Source organism: Sus scrofa, chromosome 5, assembly GCF_054392235.1.
Source record: "Sus scrofa isolate SSC_HxYL_T2T_F1_AM1 chromosome 5, Sscrofa_HxYL_maternal_Yorkshire_Landrace_v2.0, whole genome shotgun sequence".
Taxonomy (NCBI): domain Eukaryota; kingdom Metazoa; phylum Chordata; class Mammalia; order Artiodactyla; family Suidae; genus Sus; species Sus scrofa.
The window spans coordinates 49,071,030-49,089,595 of NC_139387.1; the positions used below are offsets into that span (position 1 = coordinate 49,071,030).

Here is an 18,566-nt window from a genome sequence, read left to right on the forward strand (position 1 = left end):
GTTTAGTTTTTCACTTTTCTTTTGTTAATATGGACACTGGATTTGGTTGTCTAAAATTTTGTTGAGAATTTTTGCATCTATATTCATTAAAGATATTGGCCTGGGGATTCCCATCATGGCACAGCAGAAATGAATCTGACTAATAAACTTAACAATGCAGGTTTGATGCCTGGCCTCATTCAGTGGGTTAAGGAGCCAGTGTTGCCCTGAGCTGCGGTGTGGGTCACAGACATGGCTCAGACCTGGCATTGCTGTGGTGTAGGCCAGCAGGTACAGAACCGGTTTGACCCCTAGCCTGGAAACCTCCATATGCCTCGGGTGCAGCCCTAAAAAGATAAAAAAATAAATAAAAAATTTAAAAAAAGATATTAGCCTATAATTTTCTTTTTTTAGTATCTTTGTCTGGTTTTGGTATTAGGGTGACGGTGGCTTCATAGGTCTTTGGGAGTGTTCCTTCTTCAGTCTTTTCGAAAAGTTTAAGAAGGATGGGTGAAAGTTCTTTTTTTCTTTTCCGCCCGTTTTTTAGGGTCACACCTGCAGCATATCAAAGTTCCCAGGCTAGGGGTCAAATCAGAGCTGTAGCCGCTGGCCTACACCACAGTCACAGCAATGTGGGATCCAAGCTTCATTTCCAACCTACACCACATCTCACAGGAATGCCAGATACTTAACCCACTGAGCAAGGCCAGGAATTGAGCCTGTATCCTCATGGAATCCTAGCTGTGTTTGTTTCCCCTGAGCCACAACGGGAACTCCTATAAGTTCTTTTTTGTATGTTTGGTAGAATTTGCCTGTGAAGCCATCTGATTCTGGACTTTTGTTTGTAGGGAGTTTTTTGGTATGTTTTGTTTTTTATTCCACATTCAATTTCATTTTTAGTGATTGCTGTTTAAATTATCTAATATTTTGAACTCAGTGAATTTATTTAATTTTAATTTTAGTCTTTTTAGGGCTGCACCCATGGCGTATAGAGGTTCCCTGGCTAGGGGTCAAATCAGAGCTGTAGTCACTGGCCTACACCACAGCCACGGCAACACAAGATCCAAGCCACATCTGCAACCAACACCACGGCTCACAGAAATACCAGATCCTTAACTCACTGAATGAGGCCAGGGATCAAACCTGCATCCTCATGGATGCTAGTCAGATTCATTTCCACTGAGCCACGACAGGAACTCAATGAATTTTATTACATTAATTTTTGTGCAATGATCATCACAACCCCATTTTATAGCATTTCCATCCCAAACCCCCAGGTCATCCCCACCCCCCAACCCATCTCCTTTGGATAACATAAGTTTTTCAAAGTCTGTGAATCAGTATCTGTTCTGCAAAGTTCACTGTGTCCTATTTTTAGATTCCACATGTAAGTGATAATATATGATGTTGGTGTTTCACTGTCTGAAAAACTTCACTTGGCATGATAATTTCTAGGTCCATCCATATTGCTGGAAATGCCATTATTTCTTTATTTTTAATGGCTAATATTCTATTGTGTATATGTACCAAATCTTCTTTATCCACTTCGCTGTTGATGGACATTTAGGTTGCTTCCATGTCTTGGCTGTTATATATAGTACTGCAATGAATATTAGGATACATATATCTTTTGGGGTCATGGTTTTCTCTGGATGCTGAGGAGTAGGGTTGCTGGATCAAATGTTTCAAATTATCTAATCCTTCTTGATTCAGTTTTGGTGGGCTATACGTTTCTTGAAAGTTGAACATGTCTTCTAGGTTGTCAAATTTGTTGGCGTATAATTGCTCATAGTATTCTCTTATGGATTTTTTTTTAATATTTCCACAGTATCATTGAGATTTCTTTTTTATTTCAGTTCTCTCTTCTTGGTGAGTCTGCCCAAGGTTTGTCAATTTTGTTTCCTTTCAAAGAGGACCAGCTCTTGGTTTGATTGTTGTTGTTTTTTTTTTCTTTTTAGGACCACACCTGTGGCATATGGAAGTTTCCAGGCTAGGGATCCAGTTGGAGCTGCAGCTGCCAGCCTATGCCACGGCTTGAGGCAACACCAGATCCTTAGCACAGAGTCAGGCCAGAGATCAAACCTGCATCCTCAGGGATACTGGTCAGGTTCTTAACCTGCTGAGCCACACGGGAACATTTTAACATTTTGATGTCTTTTTTATCTTGATGTCTTTTTTTCATTTCGTTTATCTTTTTGCTGTTCCTTGTGTTTATCATTGCTTTCAGATAGATTTATTTTTCTTTTTGATCTGTATACTGTCTAAGTGATTACTTTCCAACTGTGATTTTCTATTACTTCCAACTGTGATTTTCTCATCCTATATCTTTTTTCCTATTTGTAGGAAACCTTTTAATATTGCTTTTAGAATAGGTTTAGAATTGCTGTAGTTTTTGAGAAATTCTTTTATTTCTATTTTAAACAATAATCTTGCTGCACATTTTTCCCTTTCAGAACTTTGAATATATCTTGCAACTCTCTTCTGGCCTGTAGTGTTTCTGTAGAGAAATGAGCCGATGGCCTTATGCGGGTTCCCTAATATGTATTTCTCTTGCTGCCTTTAGAATCCTCTCCTTTAACTTTTGCCATTTTTACTGTGTCTTTGTGTAGGATTCTTTGGGTTGAACTTGTTTGGGGATCTCTGTGCTTCCTGTACAGCTGAATTCTATTTACTTGTGCCTTCTGTTGTTGAGCTATGTTGTCTTGAAATATGCCGGAAAAATCCAATCTCACATACAGATGTAGCTTTTTATGTGAACACAGGAGTGTTTTCACAGCCTTTTCAGATAATCATGCATTATTCTTCAATACTGTGCCAAAAGTTGACAGTTCATTTCCTAAAGATTACTTGCAATGTGGAAGCAGATAACACAAAGAAATCTTCACTGTTCTATTAAAATCCATTGGCCTACGTGGCATTTTGAATGGTCATCTTGCATTGGTCATCAGAAATACTGGTTCACCACATTAGATCTTTGAAATATTGACACTTTTTAGCATGCCTCAAAAATAATTAATGTTTACTGATATTCTCACTGAATTGATTACAGGTCCAGGTAGTGGGGATACCATCAAACTCATGGTCTCAGACACAAATTTTCCAAAATTCTAATTTTTCTTTGAGAGCTCTAGGCTTATTATGAGCAACAAGTATTTTTACTCCGGATGAAATATAAGGACGATGTCGTTAGAGACAGGTGTCGATGATTCCTTCAGGTAAAAATATTCCATGGGACTTCAGTTTATTGTGAATCTAACAATTACATGCGTTTCATCTCAATGACCATCACACACAGAGAAGATACATTGCTTCTGTTATCTCTCCTTGGTTCGGATCATTCTGGAATGCAAATTTTTTATATGTTCTTGGTATTTCATTACTTAGGATACTTAAATATGTATACTCAGAGATTGAGACTTAGTTGACGACTATCACTACTTTATTAAAGACATTCTTAAGTGAGATTTTTTTAAATTGAGAGATTCCATCAGTAAAGAACACAATGACCAATATAACAACCACTAATAATTTGGAACCACGGCGATGACCTGACTGGTGCTAGGGCATCAGTAAATGAACCTTCTATTTACAACTAAAGCATCAAATTCTTTGGATAAGAACAGGTGCTTTCCCTATGGAAGCATGGTGCTTAATACTTTGGGAAGCCCAGCCTTCTGAAATCGTCAGAATGTATTTTTAAAACTTACAATAAAATATTCATGAGTTACTATCTTAGGAAGAACTTTTAAGCACAGTTCAGTTAGTGATAAGAATATTCATTAGTAAGACTCAAACTACACACCCATTAAACTCCCCATTTCTACTAGTTTTAAAACACGATATATAACTTATAAAACATTAAAATTTTGTACGAACCTGAAAGGTTTTACTTGTGACAGCTTTATCAAAAAAATTTTTTTTGGGAGTTCCCGTCGTGGCGCAGTGGTTAACGAATCCGACTAGGAACCATGAGGTTGCGGGTTCAGTCCCTGCCCTTGCTCAGTGGGTTAAGGATCTGGCGTTGCCATGAGCTGTGGTGTAGGTTGCAGACATGGCTCGGATCCCGAGTTGCTGTGGCTCTGGCGTAGGCCGGTGGCTACAGCTCCGATTGGACCCCTAGCCTGGGAACCTCCATATGCCGCGGGAGCGGCACAAGAAATAGCAAAAAGACCAAAAAAAAAAAAAAAAATTTATTTTCCTTTACAGCTACAGCTGTGGCATATGGAAGTTACCAGGCTAGGAGTTGAATTGGAGAGCCTAAGCCACAGCCACAGCCACACTGAATCCGAGTGGCATCTGTGACCTACATTGCAGCTTGCAGCAACTCCAGATCTTTAACCCACTGAGTGAGGCTAGAGATTGAACCTGCAACCTCAGACACTACATGAGGTCCTTAACCCATGGAGCCACAACAGGAACTCCAACATTTCTCCTTTTAAAAACACCTTTCTAAAATGTGCTATTGTGAGGGTAGGAAATCTAACACAAAGCATACCATTTTGAATATATTTTTTAAAAAATAAATGTTTATTTCAAGTATGAAAAGTAATGTTGACATTATCCAAAAATTGTGTGCAGTTCAACAAGTATAAAACAAGACTTCTGACAAAAAGTTTACAATTCAGTATAAAATACTTAAGAATATACTTTTATGTTCACAGTGAGCATTTCTGAAAAATATGTTTTGCTACTAAGTTTTAGAAACAAAAATATACAGTCCCAGTGGAAATAAGTCCTTAAGGAATAGGTCTCCCTTAGGATGAATTGTTAGTATTTCAAAACAAGATTAGTATAAAAATTCCTTTTAAAATAATGGTAAACTTGGTTCAATAATGTCAGAATTCAATACCTTACAGTTCCCCTGACAAATATCACCTATTTCTTATGTTTGCAACTCACAAATAAGGCTCTCTAGCCAATTTAGTTAGTAATTTCAAAGATACACATAACCTAAGTGGTAACCAAACTGAGAAATGTTATCATGGCACACTTAGTATTTCCAGAAAAATATTCTGAACAGAAAGTGAAATCTTCTGATGGCAATTACAGACCATGAGAAGAATTAAGTCTCAAAATTATTCTAAAGGACTGCTACCAAGACTTCTGCTCCTCTTCTCCATGTACATCTTTTTGTAGGTTTGAAACATTGCTTTTGAATCTTTTACTTGGTTTTGTTGTGTCTCATATCCATCGGCACTGAAGCTTCTCTTGGAGAGTCTTGAATTAGCCAACACATCATCTAAGTAAACAAAAATGTTATTTCTTATTACTCTTAATGTTAGTCAGTATACAATCAATATAAATTGTGAAAACATGAATTCTCTGGGACAGAAAATTATGACAAGAGTTAACTGTGAGAACCATGGCTACAGAATTATCACGTATATACACAAGACATCTTGCCTCTCTCCCTTTGGGGGCTGTTTTCTAACCTCCCCACCTTTACTTCTGTTCTACCTATACCTTGCCCAATAAAAACCTCTTATGAATGTTATTTATATGTATTATAAATGTGGCTTTCTTAACAGCCATCTAAACTAGCAATATCAGGAGCACAAACACAAGCCATTTCCAAAGAATGAATGCAAAGCAGTTTACAGATTCTGGTCCTGCTATGCATTAGGTATTCTAAGAAACATCTGTACTTTTGTTTCTTTAGACCATTTCAGTGCTGTCTTTAGCTTCACTATCCTTTTTCTGATGGGCCCAGCCAGCTTCTTCGCTTTCTGTGCATGTCTAGATGTTCCTCTTTATCTCAGAAGCTTTTCCAATTCTAAATTCCCACACTTTTCATTCCTGCTCTAGCCATTCCTTTCTAGAAAAAAGTCTCATTTTACCTTTCTGTCTGGGTGTGTCAAGTACCCTGTTTCATTTTTATTTATCTTGTTAGCAGAGGATGGTTACTCTCTGTTTCACATTCTTCTCCATCCACTTTAGCTTTCTGTCATGAATGCCGATGTTTGAGCTGGGACACTAAACTGCTCCCCACTGGATTTCTGTCACTTCTGCAACCCCATCCTTATCCACTTCCACTGTTCATTGCTCATGCTGTCTGCAGCTATCTCCATGTCTGTTGTTTTTTTGAGGGGCCATGCATATAGCATGCATAAGTTCTGGGGCCACAGCAACAACACCAGATCCTTAGCCACTGGGCACCAGGGAACTCTCGTGCTGCTCCATGAGCCTCTCTGGTCAGTCTGTGCACACATCTTCAAAGTATATTCAGATTCAGATCCCGGAGTTCCCATCGTGGCTCAGTGGTTAACAAATCCGACTAGGAACCATGAGGTCGCAGGTTCGATCCCTGGCCTCGTTCAGTGGGTTAAGGATCTGGTGTTGCCGTGAGCTGTGGTGTAGGTCACAGATTCGGCTTGCATTCCAAGTTGCTGTGGCTGTGGCGTAGGCCAGTGGCTACAGCTCTGATTAAACCCTTAGCCTGGGAACCTCCAAATGCCATGCACCGGCCCTAGAAAAGACCAAAAAACAAAAAAAACAAAAAAAGATTCAGACTCTAATTATGCCTCTCATCTCTCTAGGAGGCAAAACCTATGTCCCTGCTGTTTTCAAGGGCTTTTCTTGTCCCAACCTCTACACCCATTTCCATATCTCTCATTTTTCACTTCCTGTGCTCCAACTGTGAAGTGTTTTCTACTCTCTCACTAATTAAATTTTCCCCTCTCTGGGCTGTCTTCCTGTTCCAGCTAAGGACGCATTTCTTCTGATTCTTTGATTCAGCCAAGTTTTTTTTTTCTACATGCCTGCTCATGTACATTTGTTTTAAGTTCTTATCAACCTTTCTCACACTTCCTCTGTTTCAAACAATATGCTTGTCTTTATGGTTGATTGTGGCAAAATTCTGCACCTCTCCATTTTCAAAGGAGTATAAACTCTTGTCTTTGTGTATACATTAACCAAAAGTAACATAAAATTCCTGAACCCTAGGCTTCCAGTTCTCAATGCCAAACCCTAAAAAAAAAAAAAAGTCAACCCAGTAATTAAATCAGACACTAAAAACTATGGTTTTCCTGGCTGTACTTCAACCCAAATCCCTCCCCAGCCACAAAGAGAGAAAGAGAGAGGGGGAGGAAAAGAGAGAAAAAGGAAAAGAGAGAAAGAAGAAAGAAAAGAATAATGAGGAACACCAGTCATCAACAAAATAACTCAGAATTCTACACTTAATGAAATGACTTTGATCTAAATTCTCTCAGTGATAAATGGCAATATCTTTGCCTGCCTGGTCTGATAATTAAATGAATTAATTGCAAATTATCTTATCTAGGGGTTGGCTATTAGGGTATGGCCTAGAGCCCAGACTCTAGCAAATTTTGGTAAGTTTAACTGGAACATAGCCCATACCCAGTCGTTACTCTACAACCATTTTCTCACTACAATGTTGGAGTTGAGTATTTAGGAGAGACCTTATGATACGCAAAACCTCACATTTACTGTGTAGCGTCTATAGAGAAAATGTATGCCAAGCCCTTGTGGAGAGAATCTTCTTCTTAAAGGGAAATGGAATCATCACTTCTCTGTCCAGGGCATAACAGGAAGAAAAGGCCAAATGTCCTCTTACTACTCAGGCATACTAACACCAAATCATCCTTTAAATAAGAATATAGCTAAAAGCCAAACTTCATAATAGCTTCATAAATAGAGTCCAGCTTATATATGACAGAGTGCCAGATGAGTAAAACAAAAATATAGATGGTTTTACCTATTTCTTGATTGGGTTCCGGTATCTTTTTCTCCTCAGTCACACATTTTAACCAGTCTTCTTTTGTACTTTTTATTCCTGAAACTATTTAAATATTCATTTTCAGAGCTCTAGATATTGCTGTTCATCCCTTTTAGTACTGCTATAACCAAGGAAAACCATGTAAGCCTAAAATAGATTTCAGAAGGCATCAGATATATTCACACATAACTTTTTTCTTTTCCTTTTCCTCCCTCATTTTTGGCCATCCCCCACATATGGGAGTTCCTGGGCCAGGGACTGTATTGGAGCTGCCTCTATGACCTACGCCAGAGCTGCAGCAATGCCAGATCCTTGCAAAGTCACAGAGACAAGCCAGACCATTAACCCACTGTGCCACAGAGGGAACTCCTCACATATAACTTTAAAAGAGGCCTAGAAAAATGCTTTCTCCTGTAAGTGCCTGAATCTCATAATTTAAAACTTCTATCTCCCACTAGGGCTGAACACTAACACAGCTCAAGGTATTTAAGGATACGTGAGATAGGGAAGGCACCTCACGCTGCTGCACCCACTTCCAATGTTTCTGGTACAACTAGGCCCTCAGATTCTAAGGATCTAGTTATAAGAACCAAGTGTAATCTCACCAATACTTTGTAAAATGAACTTTGCACTCTTTATATGATTACATACTTAATCACAAATCCCTACCACCTTCCAAGAAAGTCATTTACATTGTAACTTTAGGCACCCCAAGAGACACTGTCTGAACAGCAGAGATTCCATTCAAATCCTTTGGTGAATTCCAATCTGGGTTTCTCAACACAATGTTTCATAGGTAATATCACAACCTCTAAGTGTTTACTACTACAAATACTAAGTCCTCTTGTTTTCTCCTATCTTGCACTACACTGAGAAATTTTTTTTTTTTTTTTAATCTTTTTAGGGCCACACCTGCAGCATATGGAGATTCCCAGGCCAGAGGGTGAATGAGAGCTGTAGCCACTGGCCTATGCCTCAGCCACACAGGATCCGAGCCATGTCTGTGACCTACACCACAGCTCATGACAGCGCTAGAACCTTAAACCACTGAGCAGGGCCAGGGATCGAACCTGCGTCCTCATGGATGCCAGTCAGATCCATTCCTGCTGAGCCACAATGGGAACTCTAACATTGAGAATTTTATCCTTCAGCTAACCAATAGTCATGATTGCAATGCTGGGTTTGCAACACTGGACAATACCGCTCCCACAATCCTCACATTGCATATCTGACAAGTAGATTAGAATGTACCACTGTAACTTTAGTGATAACAGTCACCATTTCAACAATGACATCAAACCACTTGTATACATATAAAAATATTTCATTAACAATCATTACATATCTCCTAATATTTAGACCCAAATTTCAAACTCACAGGGCTTTGAAAATGCAAGCCCAAAGGAACAAAAAACAAAAGCAAAGACATGAAATAATGTATATCTAACACTTTTCTAACTTCCCACAAAGAATATTTCCCACTTCTTGGTACAAAAGGAAATCTGTATTTGGCAAACCTTTTTTTTTTTTTTTTGGTTTTATTTGGCTGTGCCCATGGCTTGGGGAAGTTCCCAGGCCAAGGATCAAACCCCATGCCACAGCTGAAGCAGTGACAACACGGGATCCTCAACCCACTGAGCCATGAGAAAACTCCAAAGCTTACAATTTTATGTACCTCTTGTCATTAGTGTGAATGCAGCACAATTTACAACCAGTAGGACACAAACTTAAATTTAACAAATAGTGCCCAATGAACAATTAACCTGGTAAGAAAAGCAAGTACTAGGTAAAAGCACCATGCATTTAAGTCTTTCTAGCTACCCAGGTGTTAAGAGACGTGCTCACCACTTGCTGACCTACAATGCGTCACAATGGTGTGGACATCACCAAAAAAATCATACTGGACCTTGCACAGGAGCTTGCTCTTTCATAGGACAAGGCTGCAGATCCTTCTGGTCTTCAACAGGGTTTGGATTCTTGAACAGTCCATCTGGACATAACTTAAACTCCAGCATGCTTAGTTTTTCTGAGGTATCTTTCCCAGGTACATGGTTCTTGGGCTTATTTTCTGGTCTTTTTTCTTTATTAAGCTTCCTGGGTGAACCATCTAATTTTGTGAGACAAATGCGTTCACGTTCAGTGCATTTAAATCCAACTCTGTTCAGGTACGTTTTCCTTTGATCCTTTGCTTGGGAAGACATTTGGCTGAATTCAGCTTCATTATTTACATTGTTTACATTCTTGTCTGATTTGGTTTTGTCAATCCACATTTTATCAGGTTGCTTTCCACCAACTGTTCCTTTAATATTCCTCAAAATGTGGGTTTTAGAGTCCCTGGAATGATGGATTTTGAGGCTTTTACCATGGTTGGAACTAATAGGTAATGATTCTTTAGTGGTCTGTACATTGCTGTTTTGTCTCTCGGATGATTTCCCACAACTTCCCACACGCACAGGAAGTTTACTGGACTTCTTGTACTGAGAATCACATGGCAGATTTTTCAGACAGTTTTTCTTTAACGTTTTGCCACTCACTGCTTCTTTATGCTTCTGCCTTGCTAGGTACTCCTTTGCTGTCAGAACTCGATTAATTTTAGATGAACCATCCTTAGAGCCTGAAGACTTAACATTTGAAACTGTCTTTTCTTTAGTCATAGCTCTTTCACTTGGGGTTGAGAAATTGTACAATTTAAATGTACCACTTCCCACATTTTTATTCTGCTCTTGTTTATCATACTTCTTCTTCTTTACTTCTGAATCATGTATGCTCCCATCATCCAACTTCCTTTTTTCCAAAACTTTGTGTTTAGAGCCAGCTGCTTTCAATTTTCTCTTTTCTGGTGTTATTGACTGTACTAAAGAAGCATTTTTCACATGCAAATCTTTATTTTTACTCGTCAAAAACCCCATCTTTGGTTTGAGTGGACGTAAATTTTGTGCCATAAGCTTCCTCTGCAAGCTCTCTTGACAAATTTTTATAGTTTTATTAGTGGACTGAAAAGTGACCTCATGAAATTGCAGGGGTTTCTTTTTGTGTCTCTGCAATGGATCTCGTCTTTTACCACCTTTACATAAAAACTGACCAGGTAATTCTTGCTCTGTCCTTAGTGAGCTGTTCTGTTCTGTTTCTGATTTATCATTTATGTTCCGGCCTCCCTCTGTTTCAGGAAAATGTTTTTCCTCAACTGGAAAAGTCAGAGGAAGTTTCTGATTATCTGGAGGATTCTCAAATGTGACAGAGTCATCTCCATCAGAGGTCCTCTCGCCTCGTTTATAACTGTTGGCGTTGGCCTCCAGAGAACACGGATCTTTCCCTTTTTCTTCCTTTGAAGCTGAGTTCTTAATGGAATTACACTGGCACTGAGGTACTCCTTCATAAACCATAGAGAGCCACCCCAAGGCACAGCAACGGACATCATCTTTTTCCGAATCCAGTACAACAGACTCACAACTTTCTTCAATGGTACGTGCCTGTGGGTCACACTGGTTCCCTTCTTTTGTGACAGGCTTTTCTTCCTGAAGTTCTGTCAATCTGTCTACCTCATTGGGTGGACCATCCTGTTCAGGAAATAATTCTTTCATTTGCTCTGAGTTTAGTATTGTAATTTGTATCTGGTCTGTTGAGTCTTTGGAGTCACAACCAGTGTGCTCACAAGTTTGAGGTTTTGAAATGGGGTCTGCCATTTGTTGGACCGCACAACCCTCATGCATGTTCACAGGTTCAATACCATAGGGAAACTCTTTTAAAAGTTCTGACAGCTGATCTTGTAGGTAGAGGATGGATGTCTCATCATCGAGAAGCTCATTTTTTGTAGGATCCTGCGCAGTGTAACTGCAGGACATGTCAGTTTCCTGAGGGCAGTTATCCTGCTGAATAGCAGCTGGTGAAACCACATCATCAGCCAGGCTTTCGATTTCAGTGATTTGTTCCAAGCTGCTTTCCTCTGGAATGCCCCTCTTTGCTTCAGTGTACTTCAAAGATGATGATTCTGGAGGATGCAGTAACATTGACTGATCAATTGTTTCATGGGAAGTATCTGTGCACTGTACAAAGTTATCTTTTTGACAATCAAAGTCTTTACTTTCAGTGACGTCTACTTGTTCATTTTGTTGTCTACTACTCATCACTTGGTGACTCAGTAGAGGTTTCTGTTGCTCAACCTTTTCCAAAGGGTGCAGGTTGAATATCTTTGCTATTTGGGAATTATAAGAGGTATCACCTTCAACAAGAGAACAAATATTATCAATCTGCAATACATCACTGTGCACATCATCACTGTCCTTTGATACATATGAGGTCTGCTGATCACTCACAGGACACTGGACATCTGGTTCTGTTTCATTATACTTCCCTTGACTGGTATTAGGTGTGCCTTCTGAATTAGCATTAGTTGACTCATTTTGTTTTTCCTTCTGAATCAGTGGGAAAATCTTGGTGCTTGTAGTACTTGTCACTGGTTCATGAACACTAACCTTCAAAGCAGCAGTATTTTCTAACTTATTTTGTAAACTACAAATGCTGCCTTCTTTAATAACTGGGTATGCTGTTTCAGGTAAGGCTTCAGGTGTTATACCTTTGACAGACAATGTTTTGACATCTGAAAGAATTAAGGGTGACACTACGGCAATTCCTTTTGTAGTAGTTGAACCTGAAGACTCAAAATTCTGTGTTACCATTGACAAAACTGTTTCCTGTGAGCTGCTGGTGACCTTATTCTGCGAATTTCCCACAGCTGAAAATGGACTCGTCTCACAAACTTCCACAGGTTTTGAAACTCCAGCTGCGGCTCTGTTTGTTTTTGACTCATTGGACTGTTTTTCTACTGTAGGTTCTGAAGGTTGCTTTTTCCACAAAGAGAGACATGTTGCTAGTAATTCCATGGAAAAGTGACCATCGCTTTTCGAAGACATTCCATTTAAGGATTTATGCTCAAACCCAGAAGAGTTGTCTGAAATCTTGGCATTTATATTACAAGCACTTGCAGTTTCCACAGTTTTCAAATTCATTAGGTTACCAGTGTTAGTGGTATTTGGATTCACGTCAGAACTACGCATTTTGGAATCCTTAACAGTTTCAATAGTGTCTTTTAATAATTTCCTCTCAATTTTACCTCCAGGTGCAAGTAAACTGAGAACTAGCCTATTTTTATTTGGATGTTTTGAAATATATTCCTCAAAAGTCATGAACTGAGGAAGAGGAGTTGTCTCAGAATGTGCTGGCACATTTTTTGTGCTATTGACAAGATTTCCTGATGAAAACTGGATGTTATTTGATGTGGCATGGGGAATCTCAACAGTTGACATCTTTGAAGAAGTCACAACTTTCAAATCACGTAACTGTTCTGGAATTGGCAACTTTTCCGAAGGGACAGAATTTAGTAAAACAGAACTGACCTGGTTAAAATGTCTGTCCTGAAGGTTGGAATTCGATGGACTGTGTGTTTTATTTGCTACTTCTGAAGATTCCATTACTATTGGTGATTTATTCTCCATGGTTTCTGGAGTGACTATGGTTACCTGTGGCCCACACTGTACTTTGGCAGTTTGTTTCAGAGAAAACTGAGAATTTTGAGCTGTATTGCTATAAGGGCTACTAGTTGTTTTAATACAACCTGCTGCCATCAAAAGACTTTTATTAATTTTAATTTTCCTTGCAAGGTCCGAAAACTTCTTTTTTATTTCTACTAATGTTTTAATGTCCCTCACTAACTTTTCTTTTGTGGCACGTGTGTCCAATACCTGATTTGAAGTCAGGTTTCCAGAATCTACTCTTTTCTCTTGAGTATTCTGACCAAGAGCCTGGACACTATCCAGAGAAGATCTAACAGGTCTGTTAAAAGGCTGACCAACATTGGTGTTTACTTTCAAGTTGCAGGTATTTCCCATCATGCTGAAATTTTCATTCGAGTTTTGCCACTGCTGTTGAAAGCCTCTACAAAAGTCTTTCCCCATTTCAGGCAAGTACATTTCTTGAGTCTGGGGACCATCCATAGAAGAGCGTTTAACAACATGCTGAATACTTTGCAATGGCTGGCTTGCATATCTACAGTCATAAGGAGGAGGAGGTCTTTCGTCAGTGTGAGTAACTGCATATTGATAGGACGGAATGGTTGCAATCTGCTTTGACTGTAGAGGGAGCACAGGATTTGGAGATGGACTATTTTTAACTTGTAATGACCCAGCTGACATAGTGTTTTGTTTCGGAAGAGTAGGACCTTGCACAAAGCTTCGTGATGAGTAACCATATTGCTTTGGAAGTGGTCTGTAATTAGGGTAAGCCAGTCCACTGGAGGCACACTGCTGTGGCCAGTCAACCTGTTGCTCTGATAAAGGTGGGTTAAGTCTCGGGTTGTCCTGATAAGTTATGGGAGCTCTTCCAGAATTAGAAGGCATCATTTGTAGTTGCATAGAATACGTGTCTGATGTCACAAACTGATTCTGTAGTGCATGTACATTGGGCGGATTTGTGCCAAAACCAGTTTGATGAGATACAGTTGCCCCTGTATGAGAGAGCATAGAATTCCTCATTGGTGAGTTCAGCCACATATCTTGTGTAACTCCTGAAGACACCTGCAAATCCTGATTTAATTGTTTGGGTCCTTTCACATTTGTGTATGTTATTCTTTCTACTGAAGTTTGGGAGGTCACAATTGTCCCACTATGCATATCAGAAATAGGGATTTGTTGAGGAGTTTTATAATTTCTGTTGTTGAGCAATGGCTGTGAAACTGGATTTGAATTACTGAGAAATAGGCATGCTTCTTGGTTACTTCCAGGGTGGTTTAAAGGACTTTGAGATGTTGTAAGTGTGCTTACTAAAGCCTGCTCCAAAAAAGATGTCTGTTTTCTAGGATACTGTGGTGGCAAGGTGACACTCTCTGGTTTTGCATTCCAATTCATTGTTGATTCAATGCAGGAGTAGTGTATTAAAAGCCAGTTGTTTTGAATGTCAGGAATCTGTAGGAAATAAAGATCTTTTGATTAAAAAGCTGTTCTGTCTGTACAGAATTTATGTATCAGTTCACCTTATCAACACTTATTTATAGCCTCATCTTTTTTTTTTTTTTTTTTTTTTGTCTTGTCTTTTGCCCTTTTCTAGGGCCGCTCCAGCGGCATATGGAGATTCCCAGGCTAGGGGTCGAATCGGAACTGTAGCCACCGACCTACACCAGAGCCACAGCAACGTGGGATCCGAGCCACGTCTGTGACCTACACCACAGCTCACGGCAACGCTGGATCGTTAACCCACTGAGCAAGGCCAGGGACTGAACCCGCAACCTCATGGTTCCTAGTCAGATTCGTTAACCACTGCGCCACGACGGGAACTCCTATAGCCTCATCTTTAATTTGGGTAAGAAGAACAGTAAAGGAAGAAAGGAAGATGTTACAATAAATATGGCAAATGACAATAAAATTTTCTATGGTGCTTAACAGGATTTCATACAGTTAGTATTTTGTTACACTAACAAGGCAACTACTTTCTGCCTTTTTTTTTTTTTTTTTTTTTGTCTTTTTGCCTTTTCTAGGGCTGCTCCCTTGGCATATGGAGGTCCCCAGGCTAGGGATCTAATCGGAGCCACCAGTCTACACCAGAGCCACAGCAACTCGGGATCCGAGCCGCATCTGCAACCTACACCACAGCTCACCGCGATGCTGGATCCTTAACCCACTGAGCCAGGGATCGAACCTGCAACCTCATGGTTCCTAGTAGGATTTGTTAACCACTGCGCCTACTTTCTGCTTTTATTTTACCTAGCTATTTAACTAAATCATGCCAACTGAAAGAAAAAAAATTAAATAAATAAAAAAAAAATCGAGCATTGGAGTTCCTGTTGTGGCTCAGTGGTAACCAACCTGACCAGTGTCCATGAGGTCACAGGTTCAATCCCTGGCCGAGCTCAGTGAGTTAAGACATTGCCATGAGCTGTGGCATAGGTCGCAGATGTGGCTCAGATCCCGAGTTGCTGCGGCTGTTGTTTAGGCTGGTGGCTGCAACTCCAATTCAACCCCATATGCCGAAAGTGCAGACCTAAAAACGCGATTGAAAAAAAAAAACATATCACACCCCAAAAAAATCAAATACCTGGGAATACACCTGACCAAGGAGGTGAAAGACTTATATGCTGAGAACTATAAAATGTTAATCAAGGAAATTAAAGAGGATTCAAAGAAATAAAAAGATATTCCATGCTCCTGGATGGGAAAAATCAATATTGTAAAAATGGCCATACTACCCAAAACAATCTATAGAATTCAATGCAATTCCTATCAAATTGCCCGTGACATTTTTCACAGAACTAGAACAAACAATCCAAAAATTTATATGGAACCACAAAAAGACCCAGAATTGCTGAAGTAATCCTGAGGAACAAAAACCAAGCACGAGGCTTAACTCTCCCAGACTTCAGGCAATATTACAAAGCCACAGTCAGCAAGAGAGCGTGGTACTGGTACCAAAACAGACATACAGATCAATGGAGCAGAATAGAAAACCCAGAAATAAACCAAGACACCCACTGTCAACTAATCTTCAACAAAGGAAGAAATAAAATGTGAAAAAGACAATCTTCAGCAGGTGGTGCTGGGAAAACTCGATAGCTGCATGTAAATCAATGAAATTGGAACACACCCTCACATCATGCACAAAAATAAACTCAAAATGGCTTAAAGACTTAAAACGAAAAACAAGACACCATCAAACTCCTAGAGGAGAACATAGGCAAATGCTGTCTGACATCAACGTTACAAATGTTTTCTCAGGTCAGTCTCCCAAGGCAACAGAAATAAAAGCAAAATCAAACAAATGGCACCTAATGAAACTGACAAGCTTTTGCACAGCAAAGAAAACTATAAACCCAAAAAGACAATTTAGAGAATGGAAGAAAATAGTTTCAAACAATGCAGCTAACAAGGGCTTCATCTCTAAAATATACAAACAACTTATACAACTGAAGAGCAAAAAAGCCAACAACCCAATTGAAAAATGGGCAAAAGACCTGAATAGACATTTCTCCAAAGAAGATATACAGATGGTCAACAAGCACATGAAAAAATGCTCAACATCACTGATTATTAGAGAAATGCAAATCAAAACTACTATGAGTTAACACCTCACACCAGTCAGAATGGCCATCATTATTAAGTCCACAGATAACAAATGTTGGAGGGGGTGTAGAAAAGGGTGTGCACTGTTGGTGGGAATGTAAATTGGTACAACCACTATGGAAAACAGTATGGAGGTAGCTTAGACAACTAAATATAGAACTACCATGTGCCCCAGCAGTCCCATTCTTGGGCATATATCTGTATAAAACTTTCCTTGAAAAAGACACATGCGCCCGTATGTTCAGTGCAGCACAATTCATAATTGCCAAGACATGGAAACAACCGAAATGTCGATCAACAAATGAATGGATTAAGAAGATGTGTGTGTATATATATATATATATACACATACATACATACATAATAGAATACCACTCAGCCATTAAAAAACAAAATGCCATTTGTAGCAACATGGAGGGAAGTAGAGACTCATACTAAGTGCAGTGGGTCAAAAAGAGAAAGACAAATACCATATGATTTCACTTATGTATGGAATCTAATATATGGCACAAAGGAACCTTTCCACAGAAAAGAAAATCATGGACTTGGAGAGCAGACTTGTTGTTGCCAAGAGGGAGGGAGTGGGAATTTGGGGTCAGTAGATGCAAACTACTGTCTTTGCAATGGATAAGCAATGGTATCCTGCTGTATAGCACTGGGAACTATGGTCACTTGTGATGGAGCATGATAATGTGAGAAAAAAGAATGCATACATGTATGTGTGACTGGGTCACCTTTGCTGTATAGTAGAAAATTGACAGAAAACTAAATCAGTGATAATGGAGAAAATAAAATCATTATTTAAAAAAAAAATCAAGTATATGCTAAAAAAACTCTTACTATCGCCATCTCTAATGTCTAACTTCCTAAGGGTATTGACTGTTACCTTTTCTTTCAGAAAATTTCTCTACGTAAAAAACACTAAAACAGGTGTTTCCTGATGGCCTAGTGGGTTTAAGGACCTGGCATTATCACTGTTGTGGCTTGGGTCACTGCTGTAACGTGGGCTGGATCCTTGGCCCACCCATGCTACAGGGAACTTCTGCTTAATGTGGATGCAGCAAACCCTGCCCCCACCCCAAACAAAAAAACCCATTTAATCCTTATCTATTAAGACAAACAGAATTCTTTTTTCTTGCTTTTTTTTCCTGGGGTCACACCTGTGGCATATGTAAGTTTCCAGGCTAGGGGTTGCATTGGTGCTACAGCTGCTGTCCTATGTCACAGCCACAGCTATGCAGGATCTGAGCAGAGTCTGCCATATACACCCCAGCTCATGACAAGGGATCAAACCTTGGACCTCTTGGTTACTAGTCAGATTTGTTTCTTCTGTGCAACAACAGGAACTCCAAAGACCAACAGAATTCTACAAAATATGCTGTTAACAGTTTGCCTAATTTTCATTATACCATACTTAGGACACCTTATCATTTCTGATCTACATATATCGATCTCACTGCATAACCTTCCACTTTATAGGTTTATCACAATTTAGCCATTCCTCTTTGGACTGATATTGGGTTTTCTTATGTTTGTGCACACATAATTTTTTTTTTTTTAAATGCAGTTTACTTTTTTATCCTTTTTACCCAACATTGTTTCTTTTTTTTTTTTGTCTTTTTGCCATTTCTTGGGCTGCTCCCGCGGCATATGGAGGTTCCCAGGCTAGGAGCCTACGCCAGAGCCACAGCAACGCAGGATCCGAGCCGCGTCTGCGACCTACACCACAGCTCATGGCAATGCCGGAT

The 18,566-nt window shown here is 39.5% G+C and overlaps 1 protein-coding gene across 10 annotated transcripts in view; it reads right to left on the reverse strand.

The window, feature by feature from the left end:
- Positions 1 to 4,485: 4,485 nt before the first annotated feature.
- The window catches only part of RESF1 (retroelement silencing factor 1), a 35,961-nt gene continuing 21,880 nt past the window's right edge, over positions 4,486 to 18,566 (reverse strand). For 2 of the 10 annotated variants that reach the window (XR_014845227.1, XR_014845224.1), the window contains 3 exons: positions 9,621 to 14,670; positions 7,694 to 7,835; positions 4,488 to 5,218 (listed from right to left, as the gene is read on the reverse strand). Coding sequence is in view for 4 of the 10 variants with exons in the window: in NM_001243821.1 (NP_001230750.1) it covers positions 5,055 to 5,218; positions 7,694 to 7,777; positions 9,621 to 14,613 (5,241 nt within the window). In the remaining 6 variants the exon portion in view is untranslated. 10 annotated transcript variants of the gene reach the window in all.